This window comes from Antrostomus carolinensis, unplaced genomic scaffold (genome assembly GCF_000700745.2).
Source record: "Antrostomus carolinensis isolate BGI_N321 unplaced genomic scaffold, ASM70074v2 Scaffold40848, whole genome shotgun sequence".
NCBI classification, from domain to species: domain Eukaryota; kingdom Metazoa; phylum Chordata; class Aves; order Caprimulgiformes; family Caprimulgidae; genus Antrostomus; species Antrostomus carolinensis.
The window spans coordinates 1-17272 of NW_010334386.1; the positions used below are offsets into that span (position 1 = coordinate 1).

Here is a 17272-nt window from a genome sequence, read left to right on the forward strand (position 1 = left end):
AGGCGAGGAGAGCAGGTTTGTTTCGTGGTTGAACTGAGTTTATTCGGTGGCTGGTGCGAACAGCTAAGATGGGGATACAGCAGGGTAGGGGGAGGAGCGTGACTGTGGGAATGAGTTTATTCAGTGGCTGAGTCAATACCACTGACGTGAGCTATTTTCCTCTATATCCGGCATCTCTGTCAGCTGCTCTGCTGCATCCTTTTGTTCCTGGGATAACACTAGTGAGGCACATCGGTGGTTTTTATGCAGCCTCTCGTACTTGGCAGATGCTTTCCCCTCTTTTCAGCTACTTCAATGTGTCATTTATTTGTAATTATTAAGGATACTGTAGTTGAAGTATAAATATAAATTGCATTAATTATTAACTGTTACCTTCGTGGTTTACATTGAAGTTAAACTGACTGGTTGGTTGGTTGGTCTCCATTAACTCAATGGGAATTGTATTAAAGGAGAATAAACTGTGCCCATTTCATAACCCGGCTGTTGTGTTGCGGTAACGTTGCATCTTGTGATAAAGGTGGCAGTTTACAATATTCACCTGAGTCAAATAGGTATTTTAGCAAGTTGTCCAGTGCTGTTGGTGCACTTAAATAACAACTATGCTGTCTTAAAGTTGTGACATGCCAGCTGCCTAACTCGACGCTTCCTTTAGCAATCGCGATCTTTGGTGCTTCTGTATTTTAATATTTCCTTTTTGTTTTCTGTTGGTATGTTAACTCACTCTGTAGGGACACGTTGATCTGCTGTAAGGTAGGAGCAACAAGAGATGAGTGCACTGTTGTAAGCCCGTGCTGGATCTGCCTACATAGATCTTATTGCTCCGTCAGCACGTAAAGGCTTAACGAAATCAATGTGATTACTGAAGGTGGTGAACACAGGGTATGAGAGGAAATGTTTGATAGTCTGTGCTCCCTGAACAAAACAAATGCAACCAATCAGCTCCACGTAGGCTTAGCGCTGCTTTCAGATGTTCAGCCGCTCCACAATGCTTTGGTGTTATAGGTACATTTTCTGCCATTAGACCAGCTTTTCACTGAAGCTTTTCAGGCTAATGAGCTTAGACACTTATTCATTTTGTTCTGGAGGTCGTTTGTGCATGTTTAGGGCCTTTCATTCAAAGATCCCTTAGCAGTTGAATGAAAGGTCAGAAGACCTGGGAATAAAACTGGTAACTGAACCTGTGTGCTTTGTTGGGTTCACAAAGAAGAAACAAAACAACCAAAAAAAAAACCCATGAAAAAGAAAAAGGAAAAAAAAAAAGAAAAGGAAAAGAAAAAAAGGAAAAAGGCTTGCTTGCTCTGGGAATTCTAGATGCTTCCTACTTTTTAATTATTATAGAGCTCTGTTACATATTGACAAAAAGAAGAAATCCCACCTGAGGCAGGAACCCAGCTCTGTCATGGAAAATCTGCTTAATGATTACCATTATGGGAATCTGAACAGCTTTCTTCCCTTCTCTTTCTCTCTTTTTTTTGTTGTTGTTAATGGTGCTCTTCATTGTAAAAGTCATATTTCTTAGTTTATTCAAGTTGACCATAGCTCAGACTTTTTGTGATCTACTAGTTTGGAGTGTTTTTAGATATATAAAACTTATATATGTATGTAACATATATTATCCTTGATATCTCCATCCCATCCACCCACGTGAAATTACAGAGTGAATAAACAAAATGAGACCCGTCTTCCCCTACGTGTTTAGCTACTGCTGTTTAATCAGTCCACTAGTTTTGGAAAACCATGTAATTAAAGTCAGTGTATATCAGTTCATAGTGAAATAATTAACCTTAGAGCATGGCCAAAATTAAAACAATTTTGGAGAAAAATAGCATTCATATAAATAGTTGTGGGGTGTTTTTTTTACCCCCAGAGTGTGTCGTATGTGATTTGTGAAGGGAGGAGAATTCTACTGCATTTTTTAATTCTGTCAGTCTGAATTCTATCATATTTCTTGTTTAACTGTCAAGTGAAAATATGGTAAAATTAGGAGTTCTCACACAGAATCACAGAATGGTGGGGTTGGAAGGGACCTCTGGAGATCATCTAGTCAAACCTCCCTGCCAGAGCAGGTTCACCTACAGTAGGCCACACAGGACTGCATCCAGGCAGGTTTTGAATATCTCCAGAGAAGGAGACTCCACAGCCTCTCTGGGCAGCACGTGGATGATTAACGTAACTTATTTAGTTTTGAAGAAAGCTCGGGGCATAAAGCACCCTCTATTAATTACTTGGACAGTTTATTGTCAAATATATTCATCTTTTTAAAGAAGCAGAGAGTTGTGTCCCTCTAATCAGAGTGTTTGAAACGGCTCGGGCTCTCAGGCTCTCTCCCAAACCTGTTGTGACTGCCAGTGGGAGTATGGAGCATGTTTTAGCTTGATGTCAGATTACGCTTCCTTGAATGGATTTTGACTCATTAAAAGTGAGGTCAGATGGAGAACGTGCTGCTTGTCATGTAAACTACTGCTGGACTTGTTGGGACTCTTTACTCACACTTTAATTTGAGTGTTCTTCCTCCTATTGCCGCAATGCTTTTTTAGATAAACGGCAAGTTTTGTCATTCTGGGGTAAACGTTAATAAAGGTTTTATTTGTGCATAATCTGAACTGCTGCGGAGGTGTGTTTGATAGCTGAGTACTGGAGCAACCAGCTCTGGTCATCTTCCATGGGGCTGTTCTCTGCCCATACTTGGTGTCACAGGAAGATGTCCCATTGGACCTTTGCCCGCTGTTCTTTTCACGTTGTTTGTTACTCACTGCTGATTTTTTAATAATAAATATCTCTGCAGATCCTGAGCATTATCATTGTCCCAAGAGATGTTCTCTACTCCAAAGTGGTTGTTGGGGAACGTGTGGCTTTCTAACTGCGGTCACCACGTGCTTTTCTGCAGGTGTGGCCTCTTGCTGTAAAGGTGTTGCTACAAGGCAAATCTACCTTCCTGATGTAGAAAAAACCCAAAACAAAAAAATAGAAAAAAAATAGAAAAACCAAAAAAACCCCCAAAGAAACCTCCCACAACTACTACAGGCTTGATAGTATGTATTGGAAACTGCATATTCTGATATATCACAAAATAAATGTAGGAATTGTGTCAATCATTTGCAAAACTAGTTGCAAACTTGTCAATCAAACAGAACAGTTCCCAGAGAGCACTATCAGAACAGTTCCCAGAGAGCACTATCAGAGCTTTTATAAGGAGGCAGAGCTGTAAATAAATAACTAAATTTTGTGCACCAAATGGGCACATAAAATTAATTACTGAAGTCAGTGTTTAGTAAAGATTATCCTTTCTATTTTGAAGTTTAAACACCAGCAGTCATCATAAATCTGACATAATACGGTCGGTCTGTCTCATGCTGACTAGTCTGAGCAAAGGCTGCCTTTTCCCAGTTAACACTTCATTATCTGAAAAGCCCAGTCCGTGGTACAGAGTTGGTGTACGTTGTGTGATTGTGCACAAGAGCTCTGTGCACACCCTGAATGTCTTGTTTGTGAATATGGCTTGGGGAAACCAGCCTGGAAACCACCATGTCTCTAACGAGTATGATGCTTCCATGGTCATCAGTATAATGGCGTACTTAATAATTGGTAATTACTGAGGATAAGTGAAGATAAACTTTGTTTCAGCTTCACAAAATCAAGCTGAAAATAAGTGAACTTGTTATCACCATACATCCCTTCTTGTGTCACTGGTATAATTCCCAGAGCCAAAACTTTACTATAGAAATAAGTGCAGGCACTCTAAGGTGTCTTTCAGAAGTCAAGAAATCAGTGTTAAAATTCAGAACCTGTGCAAATAATGCTTAAAAAGTAGTTCCAGCTGTTGTATTCATATCTTCAGGCTTTCTTCTTTTTTAAAAAAATATTTTTACCTCAGTGATGAAGATGTCAAAACTTTAAAAAAACCAAAAATCAACCAAACAGGAAAAGCCTGAAAGCGCTCACCTTCCGTTGGCATAAATTAAATTACATGGGAGCTGGGATGACAGAATATACGTGTGGGAAATCGTTATCTGACTGATTATGGGAAATACTGTTGCACTGAAAACACTGTGCTTTTGAGAAATTGGAGATCTTTCCCTCCACAGTCATGGCTAATAAAGTGGCTGTATGGTCAAATGATTTTTGTTATATATCAAAATGAGAAGATTTGAATTGCAGTTGGATAGAGAATGTATTTAAATATTCAGAACAGTAGAAGTCGGTTCTGTCTTTACCCCTCAGGACATTAAATGGCATGTTAATGAATTAGAATATTTCCAAAACCTATGAACTTATTAACATATTGCTAAAAATTGTTTTGCATTTAGTTAATCTGCACATTAAATACACGTGAAGACATTTTAAAACAAAAATAAAAATCCTCAACTTAACTACAGAGTACAAGGGCTTCTTTGCAGATGCTTTTTACCATTCATAATACGCCCTTGCTCTTGTGAAATCTCAGTGCAGACATGGATATGCCATAGTTTGTAAGTACAAAAAAAGGAGAACAAACAGTAAATCTCACCTTGTAGTGTGTACAGCCTTCCCTGTCTGAGGAAAGAAAAAAAGAAAGAGGCTGAAGTGATGGCATTGAAATTAACTGTTATTATGTGTGAGAACTCTGGATTTCTCATGCTTCTCCTTTATTTTGGCTTATTAGCAGTGAAATCTTTTAATGTAGCTGCAATGAAATAGATGTTAGCATGGCACTTAAGCTATGTAAGGAAACAATTCCTACCTCAAGCTTCTGATGGTCTGAGTTGTGGTATGACCTATTTTTTAAGGCTGTGGTAGGATAGGAGCGGTGGCAAGTGGCTTTGAAGGGGAGATGTTTGTTAGAGGGCCAGGGTAAAGAGAGTTGAAGGAGGCCTGAGAATGGCAGTCTGCCTGATGTGTATAAAAATCAAGTTTTGATTCAGGACCATTGGAAGTAGAGGGAAGAAGGAGAATATAAAATCACACATGAGGGGGTTGTGTAGTCGGAGGCAAAGGGATGAAAATTTTGTTTCAAAATGTAGAAGTAGAACAGGGAAGCGGGGTGATTAGTGTAATTCAGTAATACATAGATAATTGAATATTCAAACTGCAGAGAGAAACGTGGCCTATTAAACTATTAATAGTTGAGGAGAGAGGGGACATTTTATGTGACTGGCTCTGGAGGTAGGTAGCACCAAAACATAACTTTTTAGGGCTGTTTTGGTTGATGAAAGAGGAAGAAACGTGTCTCCAGTACATGTTTATGAGCTTTCTCCCTGCAGCAGCAGCAGCGTGTTATCTGAATTCACCATATTCATGTTTTTTTCTGTGTGTAATTGATAAACTTGAGGTGGGTTTTAGTTCCACTGCTTTTAATGAAATGACGTTTGTCTGGCCCAACAGGTTCCTGGGTGGAGTTACAGATGAACGGCAATGGCAACAGCAACGATAATGGCAACGGGAAAAACGGAGGTCTGGAACACGTCCCGTCATCATCCTCCATCCACAATGGAGACATGGAAAAAATTCTCCTGGACGCCCAGCATGAATCAGGACAGAGCAGTTCAAGAGGTAGTTCTCACTGTGACAGGTAAAGAAATGTTTGCTGTCCTACCTGCTGTTTATTGTGGTTTTTATCCTGTAGGTGTTAATGGAGGGCTAAAGCTTTTTCTCAGGCAGAAGTTTGTCCTGCTCTGGTATTTGGAGTACTTGCTGTCTCAGAACTGGCTATCAATTAAGACATCTGACTTGAAAAATACATCATTGCTGCAGAAAGCTAAGGAATCCAGGAGCAGGAAAGTCACATCAACACCACAGTTAAATTTCACATTGTCATAAATCATGTATGATATAAAAATATCTGATTTTACTGCCTTATCAGTAAAAATATTATGTACGTGTGCTTTATATTCAGTCAAGAATAGTAAAATATATCACTGGACTTAACAGAAAAAAAGATCCTCAGAATTTGTACTCTTCACTTTCAGTATTCTGCTTTTTTTCCCATGAAAGCAAAATATTTATTACCTAACAATACAATCCTTTCAGGCACTTATGAGCATGATGATATTCTTATGTGTTCATTCTACCTTTTTTCCTAGAAAATTTGGGGGCAATTTTGGAAATCCTTGAGTGGTTTCTATATATAATTTTAGCTGTCCTTCTGCTCACACCTCCTTTGGTTTTGCTGCATGAATGCTGTCTGTCATGTCTACTGTGTAGCTTATATAAAGTGGTTGATCAGATATAAAAGCTGTTTAAAATTAGTTAGGCCTGATTTAATTACTGAATGTAGTAGACTGAAAAGAATCCATTCAAGTATTTCAACTAGAATGATTGCATTTATAGAAAATAAAGTTGGTTACATCTGTGTTGCTAAGAAACTAGTTTAGTACTTTCCAGTCCAACCAAGCATGTTTGCTAGATGATAGCTCTGTATTTTCTTTTTCTTTTACTAGCACAGGATTTTTTCAGTCATTACCTGCATTTTAACTGCATGAAAACAGATTCCTTTTTTAATTCTTTTTTCCCTCCCAACTTAATTTTCCACTTGTTAATGTTTTTTGCAATTCTTTTCCCCTTTTGACAGTTGAAGTAACATAGAAGAAAGGGGAGATACTTTGATATTTTGCATTCTTTTCTAAAAGTTCTAAACAGGAAGTTGCTCTTTAAGTGTGCTATTTTGGATTTTTTTGGGATGTTTCTAAAATACACCTGTTTCATGAAAGTTTAAGCCAGGTTACAAAGATGCCCTTAGCATTTTAATGAGACACCTGCATTGGTACCACAATTTTTTATTCTTCCTGACTTAAATTCTCTAGCATTTCCCTGGTTGAGGTGCAATGGCTGATTAATTTCTTGAGTAGATTACCAAATTTTTAATATTTAAAGTGAAGCTAACAAGGGGAATATGTATTCCTGCCCAGCATTAAAATGTGAGTGTGAATGTTTCCACTTGTAATGATACAAAAAGAGGTATAATTCACAATACTGACTGTGTTATCTAAAGGAAGGAAGGGATCTACATCTTTTGGGTAGCAGTTGAAGTTTTGCACAATGTTTTCTTTGCTTCAGCGGAAGGACAATCAACCCTGTCGATAAAGGTAGGATTATAAATGGAAAAAGAATTTAAAAGATGAGGGGAAGACTTTTTAATACTGATATTTGTGATCTGAAGGGTCTGTAACTCACCTGAATAATGTGCAGAAGTGCATGTGGAAATTACTCAGCTATTTACACTAATGATTGTTTAGGTGACAGAGTGCAGTGTGACAAAATGACCTCATGAAATCAATTTCTCTTTAGCCCTTCACCTCAAGAAGATGGACAGATAACTTTTGATGTGGAAATGCACACAAGTAAAGACAGTAGTTCTCAGGTATGTTCTTCATTAACCTTTAAAATACATCAAATTTTTAAAAACCATATTTTAAAGTTGTGGATATAGTGTATAGATTATATATTCATATAGGTCAATATTGTGAGTACTTGAGGGGTAGTGCAAGTTCTCTGTCATGTCAAAAGCTCTAATGTGTTATGTATTTTATGTATTAAAAAACCTGCATTAAACTACTTCTTGCTAACAATTTTTTTTTCCATTCTGAGACCCTAATCAGGGCGTTTAGCTGCAGTACAAACAAATGAATGATATAAACCTTACTTATTCAAAATTTTAAGGTGTCCCTTAGTCATTTGGGTAGGGCTGCTTACTTGTCTCATACTTTATTCTTGCAGATTTTTGCTCTTAACTTTTTTAATTAGAACTTCAATAGTACTTCCCTGTAAATAGGTATAGTAAATAATTTTTGTACGCTGAAGCTTATGTCAGTTTAACTAAATTATATTTTCTTTTAAGACTTAATTTTCAGAATAAAGTTTTATTAAATTAAAGCACATTCCAGAGCAATAATTTTTAACAGCAAGGCAGAGTTAGTAAACTTTGTTTAGGTTTACATGCTGTATTTATTGAAATTTGACTTGTAGAGATTAATAGCTTTGGAGTGAGGGGAAAAATGAGGCTCCATCTCTAAAGCTGGGAAATGCCCTGTCATATTAGCAGTCATATTATTGTTTAACACTCTGCTTGCACTGTGTGTATCAAACCTGGTTTGTTTTTGAAATGTTTATATTTCTGCACAAGATTTCAGGGTGTTCAGTTTATTGCTCTACAGATAGTCAGCTCACATGATAGTGAGTAATCTCCATAATACAAAACTGAGAGGAGACTAATGCTGAACTCTTAGTTGGATCATTTAATAGAATTTGCTGTCTTCAGCAGTATAAATCAAAAGCATTCCTGGAAGAATGAAACCTTGCATTTAATTTTGTCAAAGACCTGGCCAAACAGTAGGGCTGTTGCAGTTCTGCCCTATAGAGCCTGGATGATATTATGAAGTTGTTGGTTGGGTTTGCCATCTCTCTTTTGTGCCTGTCATATTTGATTACTTCTGGTTTTGGTATGGTTCCCACTTTAATCATGTAAGTGGTTTATCTTATTTTACTAAGAGTCACTCTGGAAATTGTTTTAATACTCAGGAGGAGTTTGGAGCAGTCAGTGGCGTTCTCTAGTCTTTCTAATTTATTTTTTTCCTATATGGTAACGTTTTTGAGTGCTTGCCTTTCCCTGCTGCATCTGGGACGTACCCAGTAGAAGCTGCTAGTTGCAAGTAATACACATTTTAAATGACTAATAATACCTTTTAGAAAGTCAAAGCAGTGTAATTGAAACCTTTTTATTTGGCTGTCTCTCTGTGCTTTAGCCACATTCTGTATGCTTTAAATGGAACGCCACCAGCTTAAAGTTTTTGCCATTTGTAAAAACTTTGTTTAATATTTTTTGTATAATGCTGGTTTATTACATTTAAGCTTAAAATAATACTCTTTTTGTTAGTTTAAAACAAACAACTTGCAATGATGTGGAAGTCCTGGACGTAGTAGTAATATTTGTGGTATACTGACTTCCTCCTGTTAGCATAATAAAATCTGTTCTAAATAATCAGTAGTCCAAGAACACTTGCTCGTTTATCAGGTGCCACCATTTGGTGCTTATCATTTTACCACTGTTGTTGTCGCTCTCAATTTAACACCATAAGGAGGAGCTAATTGAGTGTTACAAGGCTTGTCCCATGTATGTTTTCAGTCTGAAGAAGAAGCAGTAGAAGGAGAGAAGGATTTGGAAGGTTTGAAGAAAAGTGCTGACTGGGTGTCAGATTGGTCAAGTAGACCTGAAAACATTCCTCCCAAGTGAGTTAAATTCTTTTTTTTAATGAATATTCTTTTGTATGAAGGAGAGAGGAATCACAAGTCACAATTGCATGGAATTACTCTGGCTCTCCAAATAAGATAATCTTAGAAAAAGATAGATTTCTCTTCAGGAAGGCTACAAAAAGTCAAAACATTGAAGCATGAAAATCTTAATAGAAGCACAATTACCATTTTATTGAAAGTAATATAAATCCACAGCAAGCTGATTATGAGGGTTGTTGACAAAGTTATAATTATTGGGAGAGCTGGGTACTTGGAGCTGGGATTCATGGGATTTAGTTTTGGCTTATTGAATGGAATAGTGTTGAGCAAGTCTCCTAAATTCTCTGTACCTTTTTTTCTTTCTATGTAAAATATGTAATGTTCATCCACGGAAGGGGAAACGTTGAGATCCTTGAATGCAAAGCATTTTTATTAAAATAGAGGATGCTGTCTAAATCTGGCAGACTTCTGTATCTCTGTTTGGAACAAAAAATGAGGCTCTTGCTAACAAATCACATCCTGAAATTCCCTCTCTCGGACCTACCTCTCTCTTCAGCTACTGCTCCCTTTGTCTCTATACTGTCTGTGTAAGTGGTCTCTCCACAATACCTCCTATTATTCTCTTTGATTACTCTATGTAAGGGAACTCTTGCTTTGATCTCTAACTCTTTGTATTTTGTTAAAAAAAATGTTCCTACAGAGAACTGTGCATTTGTGTGAAGAAAAAAAAAAGAAAAGAATTACACAAAAAAATCTTGTTGAATTTTCCCCCCCTCCCGTCTTCTTTCAGGGAATTTCATTTCAGACATCCTAAACGTTCAGTGTCTTTAAGTATGAGAAAAAGTGGAGCAATGAAAAAAGGTGGCATTTTCTCTGCAGAATTTCTTAAGGTTTTCATTCCATCTCTGTTCATATCTCATGTTTTGGCTTTGGGACTAGGGTAAGTATTAACCTAATTCTCACTTTTGCATCTAGCTTTACTGTTCTGCTTTACTTAAATGTCAGGTGCCTGCTGAAAAGGGCTTTGTCTAGAATAACTAGAGTATTGTTGCACCTTGCTCAAGATAGACTTGGTACAGTTTTTGAAATGCGTGAAAACTTTGCAACACTTAAAACTTTGCAGCCACTAATATGTTTTATTTCTAGATAGATCAAGTTTCTTATATTGAAAATGTATGGATTATCATGAATTTGCAGATAACCTTTGCAATGATCACATGTGCCATTTGATTATCCACGCCTTCTACTTAAATGCTTCAGGTTATTCTGTAGGGAAGGTAAGAACAGAACAGGTAGAAAACTGCTGTCACTTTTAGTAACCATTACAAAACCACATTGTACAAATAACGATGCTGAAGTTCTGTGTGTAAGGCACGTAGTCTGTAATTGTCAATGTCTAATGCTGCAGTTGTATGATATTACTGAAAGCCCAGGTTTGAATACATAAAGAAAGGTCCATGAAATACTGGATGTGTCCTCCAAGATCAGCTACGACTCTGCTCAGCAGTGTTTTCGTTGCCTGCGTAATCCGACATAATCTCTGAGCTTCCTTAAGTCCTTACATTGTGTTTATCCATCTTATGTTCTTCCGTGATGGGGGCAAAGACACGTACTCAAAAGATGTTTTTATTTAGTTTCATATTTGTTTCTGGGGGCGTAGTTCAAGAGTCTCTTTAAATTCCTGTAAACAATCAAATAAATTAGGAGGATAGAATACATAAGAATATATTGTAAGATATTTGTACTACAGCAAAATTGTATATTTCTGCAACAAATTAAATCTTGCCTGGAGGTATTTGTTAGAGGTCAGTGTTTGTGTAGATCCTCGATGCTCAGAGTTTTAAAGCTGACCCCCTCCTTCTCTAGAGCTTTAAATGTTACTTGTTTTACCCTAAGGATCTGAGAGTGTTGCTCTGGCTGTTCCAGATCCCCTGTGTCAGGTACTCTACAAACAACTCAAAAGCTTTTGGATTGGGGTTTTCAAATGAGCTTGGAACTGGAAGAAACACACTTTTACTGAACATTGATAGCATCGGTCCTAGGCTCACCTGAAAATCTCACTCTTTAAGTAATTGTACAGAAGAGAGGTGAAGTCCTTGGAAGAATCTCATCAGACTTCCTTGAAAGACAGAGTAGCTGAGTGCGTGAGGACGGTTTGGAAAACAAGGAGTATTTTATTTCTGTGAAATACGAGATTCCTTATACTTTTTATTTCAGCATCTACATCGGAAAACGACTGACCACACCTTCAGCCAGCACTTATTGAACGACGGAGTGCAAAACCTGGAAATCTACGTGACCTGTGAAGGTGTTACCGTCTCATTTAGTACATTTGACTTGAGACCATTTTAAGCATGACCCTGACTTCACCCTTTCCTTACATATCCAGGTTTTCGCTAACTCTGGAATTCAGTATTGTGTTGGAACTCTGTTGAGGTGTTTCTCTATCCACATTCTTTCCCTTTCTCCTCCCATTCCCCTGCCTCTTGGCCTGCAAGACACGTCAGAGTTGCTGAACAGAGTTTACAACTGTCTATATGTTGCAAGGGCTTCTCTCAATGCAAAATGCCACCAGCAAGTTATAATTTTATCAGTGATGCTGTTGCCTCCTTAGTGCAACCTGACTTAAATTGCAGTTGTGCATGGTTTAAATGTTGACTGTATTATGGTGATAAAATTAAGTCTCTGAAGAAAATTATTGATTGGAGTGAAAATGAATTTTTCTTTTGACAAAACAAGCTGGTTGTGAAACAAACCACTGGCAATAAAAAAAACAGTTTATATCAGCTTTTGGGGGAATTTACTTGACCCCTTGTATTGGCTAACACCATTGGATTTGCAGGAGGCAAAGACTGCATAAATTTTAAAGTAGGATAACTAAATCCATCAGCATATTTTAATATTAGGTAATTGTTGTAATCTTGTCTTTTCTATGAAGTCAGCTCCTTATTCCTTGTAGGAAAACCTGTCTGATGCCTAGAAAATATTAGAAAAATTGCATTGTTTGCATGTGAAGAAGCTTTTCTTTTTCCTTACCTGTTTTCTTAAGGGAAAATTTTAAATGTTGAAATTTTCCTTTTAAAAGTAGTTTTAAATTAAGGAAAAACCCAACAGCTGTAGGTGTAGTTAGACTCTGTATAAAAAAAAAAAATGATTCTGTTTGTTGTGGAACCATTTACAATTATGATGATACGGCAGTTTCAGAAGGTGAAGCGTTTGACCCATCTTTAAGGGGGACAATCTTGCAGGTGCATAGAGATTCAGAAGTTGTAAAGCTCTGAAATGTCTTCTGCAAATGAGTTTTCAATATTCCTCTCTCTCATTGTTTACTGTACAATCTCCTTTGGGGATCTGTGGAATCTGAAAGTCACTCGTGATGTCTCATGTTAGATAGACTTCTCACTAATGTCGTTGAACTTTTATCTTAGGGAACATTAAGCCTTGTCCTCCTTCAGTGACACTTCTTTTCAAAATGTGAAGCTTTAGTACCAAATTGTTACAAAGCATTGGGACAGTCATGTCCTTAAATAGATTTTATTGGATTTCAGAACATGTAGCATGACTCTGAAGGATAGAATACTCTTTTTTATATATATATGAATATATTTAAAAAAAAAAAAGATATAGACTTTAATACTAAGTATTTAGGGAACCAATGCTAATTTTAAGACTAGCAAAAATCTCATTTAAATAAAAACTTTAGTAGGCTGACTTGTAGGAAATGGTAAGAAAATACAGTCAGCCAGTTTGGAGAGAACAGCTACCTGTAATTGTTTGCTTGCATCAGACTTTATAAAATTGATTATTTGATATAGCAGTGATCGCTTTGAAACAGTTGATGCATAGAAGCTAAATCCCAATTGAAGTTTGATTTAAAAGAACTTGGTTAACTCCCAGGAAGTAAAAAAAAAGAAAAAGTTAAGTATAAATCCACTTCTAAACTGTATTTATTTTTATTCTCTATTCTGAATGCTGTTAGAGATACTTTCAGGGTGAAAGGGCAGTCTAACAAAAAATTCTGTTCAGGATGTCTGCTTTTTTTCTTGTAGTTGTGAATACCAGTGGCACTGGAGTTGCCTCCAACTGCATATTTCTTTCAAGTGTGGATATTGGGTTTCACCCCAAGGTGAGGGAGGGAAGGGGGAAGTGGTGAAGGGTGTTTTAGATAGTACAAATACATCATTTTACAGTCCTAAAAACTGAGGGGCCGGGGGAAAGGCTGAAACACTTTCAGTTCTAATTATAGCACCTTGTTTTTTATGGGAATTGGAATAGTGGAAAAATAGATTTTTACTAAGTAGGGAGTACTTTAAAAAAAAAAATTACCCCTCTCTAAATTAAAAGGTAATTCTTCTTCAGAATATCTGTATTTTAATATTGCAAGCTTGTGGCTAGAGTATCAACACAGCTTATAATGTTCGAAGGAGCCGTAAAGTAAAAATAGTGAAAACTATGGATGAGGAATGGACACATGATCACTGTAACACTTGCTATGATCCAATGCAGTATTTATTGATACCCTACTGTAAGCTTTGGGTGAAAGTCTACAACTTCTTGTTTTACAATGAACAGAAACAGATTGTTGTACAATTTGAAAAGGGGTTTCAACTATTGATAGTTGAAGTTTTGTTAAGATAAATGTTGTTTAAAAAGCTTTATACCTGTTTACAGTTTTGGAAAAAAAAATAAAAAATGCAGGCTTCATTTTTCTTACTTTCAGTGAAAACTGGCCTAGAATACTTGTAAATAGGATCAAGAAAAAAAAATGCATAAACTCGCACATTAAAAATGCAGCAGGCTAACTTAACTGCAGCAAATGCCTATTTACTTACTGTTTTAAAAAGTGAAAGCTGAAGATTGTTAGAAATTCAAATTTTTTTAATTGACCTTTGTTGAAATATTGGAGTTAACTGAGCCAAAGTGATTATGCATTCTTCATCAATTAATTAGCACTTTGTAACATTATATACAGTTTACAGTACATGTATAAGTTGTAGCTTATAAACATATTGTGCCATTAAAGCTCTCACAAAACTGGTTGTCTGAAATTACTTCATGCTGCGCCTTTCTTCTCTTTTTCTTTATTATTTTTTTACAGGATTGCTTTGTATAATGTTTTATGAAACTGTTGTGTTCTGGGTTAAATGAACATTGAAGCTGCTTTATAGACTGGAATAATTTTTTGAAAGATTACTTGGGTTTTGGTTTTTTGGGTTTTTTTTTTTTAAAGTAACTTGGGATCATCCGCTTCTTTTCCTGAAGCACTTAATAAAAATATTTCCATTGTTAGCAATGTCTACCTGTGCCAAGTCCTCCAGCACCTTGTCTAGGAAAACTTTTAAAGCAAAATAATGTAGTGGCATATGAAATGTAAAGTAGCATTGATGATATTTTGTATAATTGGTCAACTCTGTTGTACTCCTTGTATTTCTCTTCTGTTTCCTAATTCTGTTAAATTTGCAGATTAAAGAATAAGGGACAGAAACCCCAGTTGTTAATCTGCCTCCATATTCTTGGTTCAAGAGCACTGGTTATTTGTAGGAGTGCCATCTGAAGAGTTGTTCATTCTGAGTGAGAAATGTCATCATTCTTACATTGTTACTGCCCATTTTAGTTACCTAGTGAGTGATTCTTTTATGTCTTTTTAATGTAAAAATCCACAACTTTGTGAAAATGTTTTTTGTTTGTTTGGTTTTTTTTCTGAGGGATAAGATAGATAAAATGATAAATCCTGCTTTCAAAAAGTTCAAATGTCTGGGGCTTAGAGTGGAACCTGGGCTTGAAGTTTTAAATTACAACTGCTTTGGAAAGCGAAGTTGGGGGGTTTTGAACAGACTTTCTCTGCAGCCGACTGAGATAAACCATTCATTTAGTAAGTTTTGCAGGGGAAAAAAAAATCATTGTGTGCTTCAAAACTTTTTAGTTGTAATGCAATGTTTTTGCAAAAGAATAAAAACAAGATAATATTGCATAAAGCATTAGTATCTTTGCACTGAGATTATTATTCTGGTATAAATCATACTTTGATGGAGTTTGAGGACTGCCTTCCAGCTTCTTTTTATTCTAGTACAAGAGTGTAAAGACTGAAGAGAAGGGACTTATTTGCATACTTAATTTAGAGCAGCAGAGGGATGTTACTTACCTGTTCAACTAAATGCAATTTAGCTAGATGAGTGAGCTGAGCAGTGTCTTGCTTTCCTCTGTAATCAGCACCAACAAGTGTTTTTCATGTTGCGTTCTGGGAAAGTTACTTTCTACCTTCACCTAACTACAGTGCGCCTAGAGATTCAGCCGAGTTACGTATTCACATGAGACTAACAGGGGATTTTGAGTCCTACTTACACTCTGTTTTCACACTTAACTGCATACATACAGATTTGCAGATTAGAATTTACTTTGAATTCTGTGTTTTATGAAAAAGTTCTCTATAAAAATGTTATTTTTACATTTGTGTGTGTGTGTGTGTGTGCACATACATGTAAAAATTCTATCTAAAAATGAAATCCTGGTTCTGTGCAAGTGTTTCTAGGATCTTTGCCTTGTATTTGGCTATATATGAAGACTCCTTTGTGTTTTGGATCTTGAAAACCAAATAAAATGCTAGGACTCTTGAACTATGCTGTATAGTTCAATCATCACTTTAAAAACAAAATTAAAAACCTTCAGATACTCCTGGAAAAATCTCATGCTGCATACAGTGTCCACATGAAATAGAAAAAGCTAAATTAATTTCTTGTTTGATTAAATCACTCTTTGTGTCCTGGACTGTCCGTCAGCTTGGCTTAGCGCAGCTGACTCAGCCAAACTTCTGCCTGCAGTCCTGAAAGCGTGATTAGTCTTGACATGAGGGGGAGAGCGAGTGGTGGTTTTCCATTAAGGAAAGTAAACACGACTTGACTTTTTAAGCTGCTGCCAGAAAATTGAGAGTATGGAAACTAGCATTTTCTATTTTAAACCGTTTCCTCACACTTTTCTGATAAGATCGTGGAGTTTGTTTAGAGAAACTTTTTTTTTTCCATAGGTAGAGTTTGTTTAACTTGCAGCTTGTTATTTAAAGGCAAATTAATGAATTTTAAGGCCAGAAAATACCGTAAGTGCTTTTTCTGATGTATATAATGAAAGGGAAGAATTGTGAGTCCTACAAGTGTTTTAAGTTGTTACGGTTAAGGTATGTAATTTAGGTCACAGAAGGACACGTATATCCTTGCAAAGGTTTCAGTGTATGGAGTTGTGCTGGACCTCCCACTGGCTTCACCTCTTACAGCCTTTAATTTAGATCTTACTTTGGACTGAAGTTTAAATTTCAGCCACTGGATCCTGGAATGGCTTTCTGTGGTAGGTGAAGGAGCCTTTGACTTTCAGGTGCATACTCCTTATAGACTGTATTTCCTCAGTAAGTTTTTAAATTTAAATCTCTCTATTTTAAGACAGATCTTCTCTGGGAATTTTCACTGTGATATGTAACTGATAGGTAACATGTCTGTGACCAACAGAAAAATTAAGTGTGCAAAATCTTCAGTGAAAGGTACTTCTTCCTCTCTTTTTTAAAAAACCAAACAACAAAAAAACCAACCCAAAAAACAACCCAACCCAAAAACTCCCTTACACATGTTATGTGACCTTTGACCAAACAGATATACACGGTGCATGTGTGGCATTTCCAATGGAAACTGTGCTCATAATTCCTGCAGATTGTTTTGTGAACAGGAGCAAGCGATGTGGTTGTGCTTCAGGTGATGTAAAGAGCTTTTGTGGGACCATTCTGACAGATCTGCAGCTGGAACAACCCGATTCCTCTGCAGCTTCCCAGATTGAAAACCTCTTGCTTCTGCTTTTCCATTGCTCACCGTAAAGTTCATTGCTTGGATACTTCTGTTCTCATCTTGCTTCACTGCACTCCTCCTTCCTGTGGTCTGCCCCATCTGCTCTGTTGAGTGCTCCTTCCGTTTCCTTCATTTACTTGTTTTTTTGTGCTGCTTCTCATTTCTGGTTAAATAACACGAGTGAGGACAGTCTGTCTCTTTGAGTACCCACCTATTTTGTGAAGAGTTTCAGTTACTGAGACAAA

General features: G+C 36.7%; 1 protein-coding gene across 1 annotated transcript; it reads left to right on the forward strand.

Annotated features, from left to right (window-relative positions):
- Window positions 1-5351: 5351 nt before the first annotated feature.
- On the forward strand, window positions 5352-11899 carry BNIP3L (BCL2 interacting protein 3 like). The gene is made up of 5 exons (XM_010174209.1): window positions 5352-5548; window positions 7264-7336; window positions 9098-9201; window positions 9995-10144; window positions 11422-11899. Exons 1-5 carry the CDS (start codon window positions 5382-5384, stop codon window positions 11468-11470), a joined length of 543 nt encoding a protein of 180 aa, XP_010172511.1. The 5' UTR covers window positions 5352-5381; the 3' UTR covers window positions 11471-11899.
- Window positions 11900-17272: the final 5373 nt, after the last annotated feature.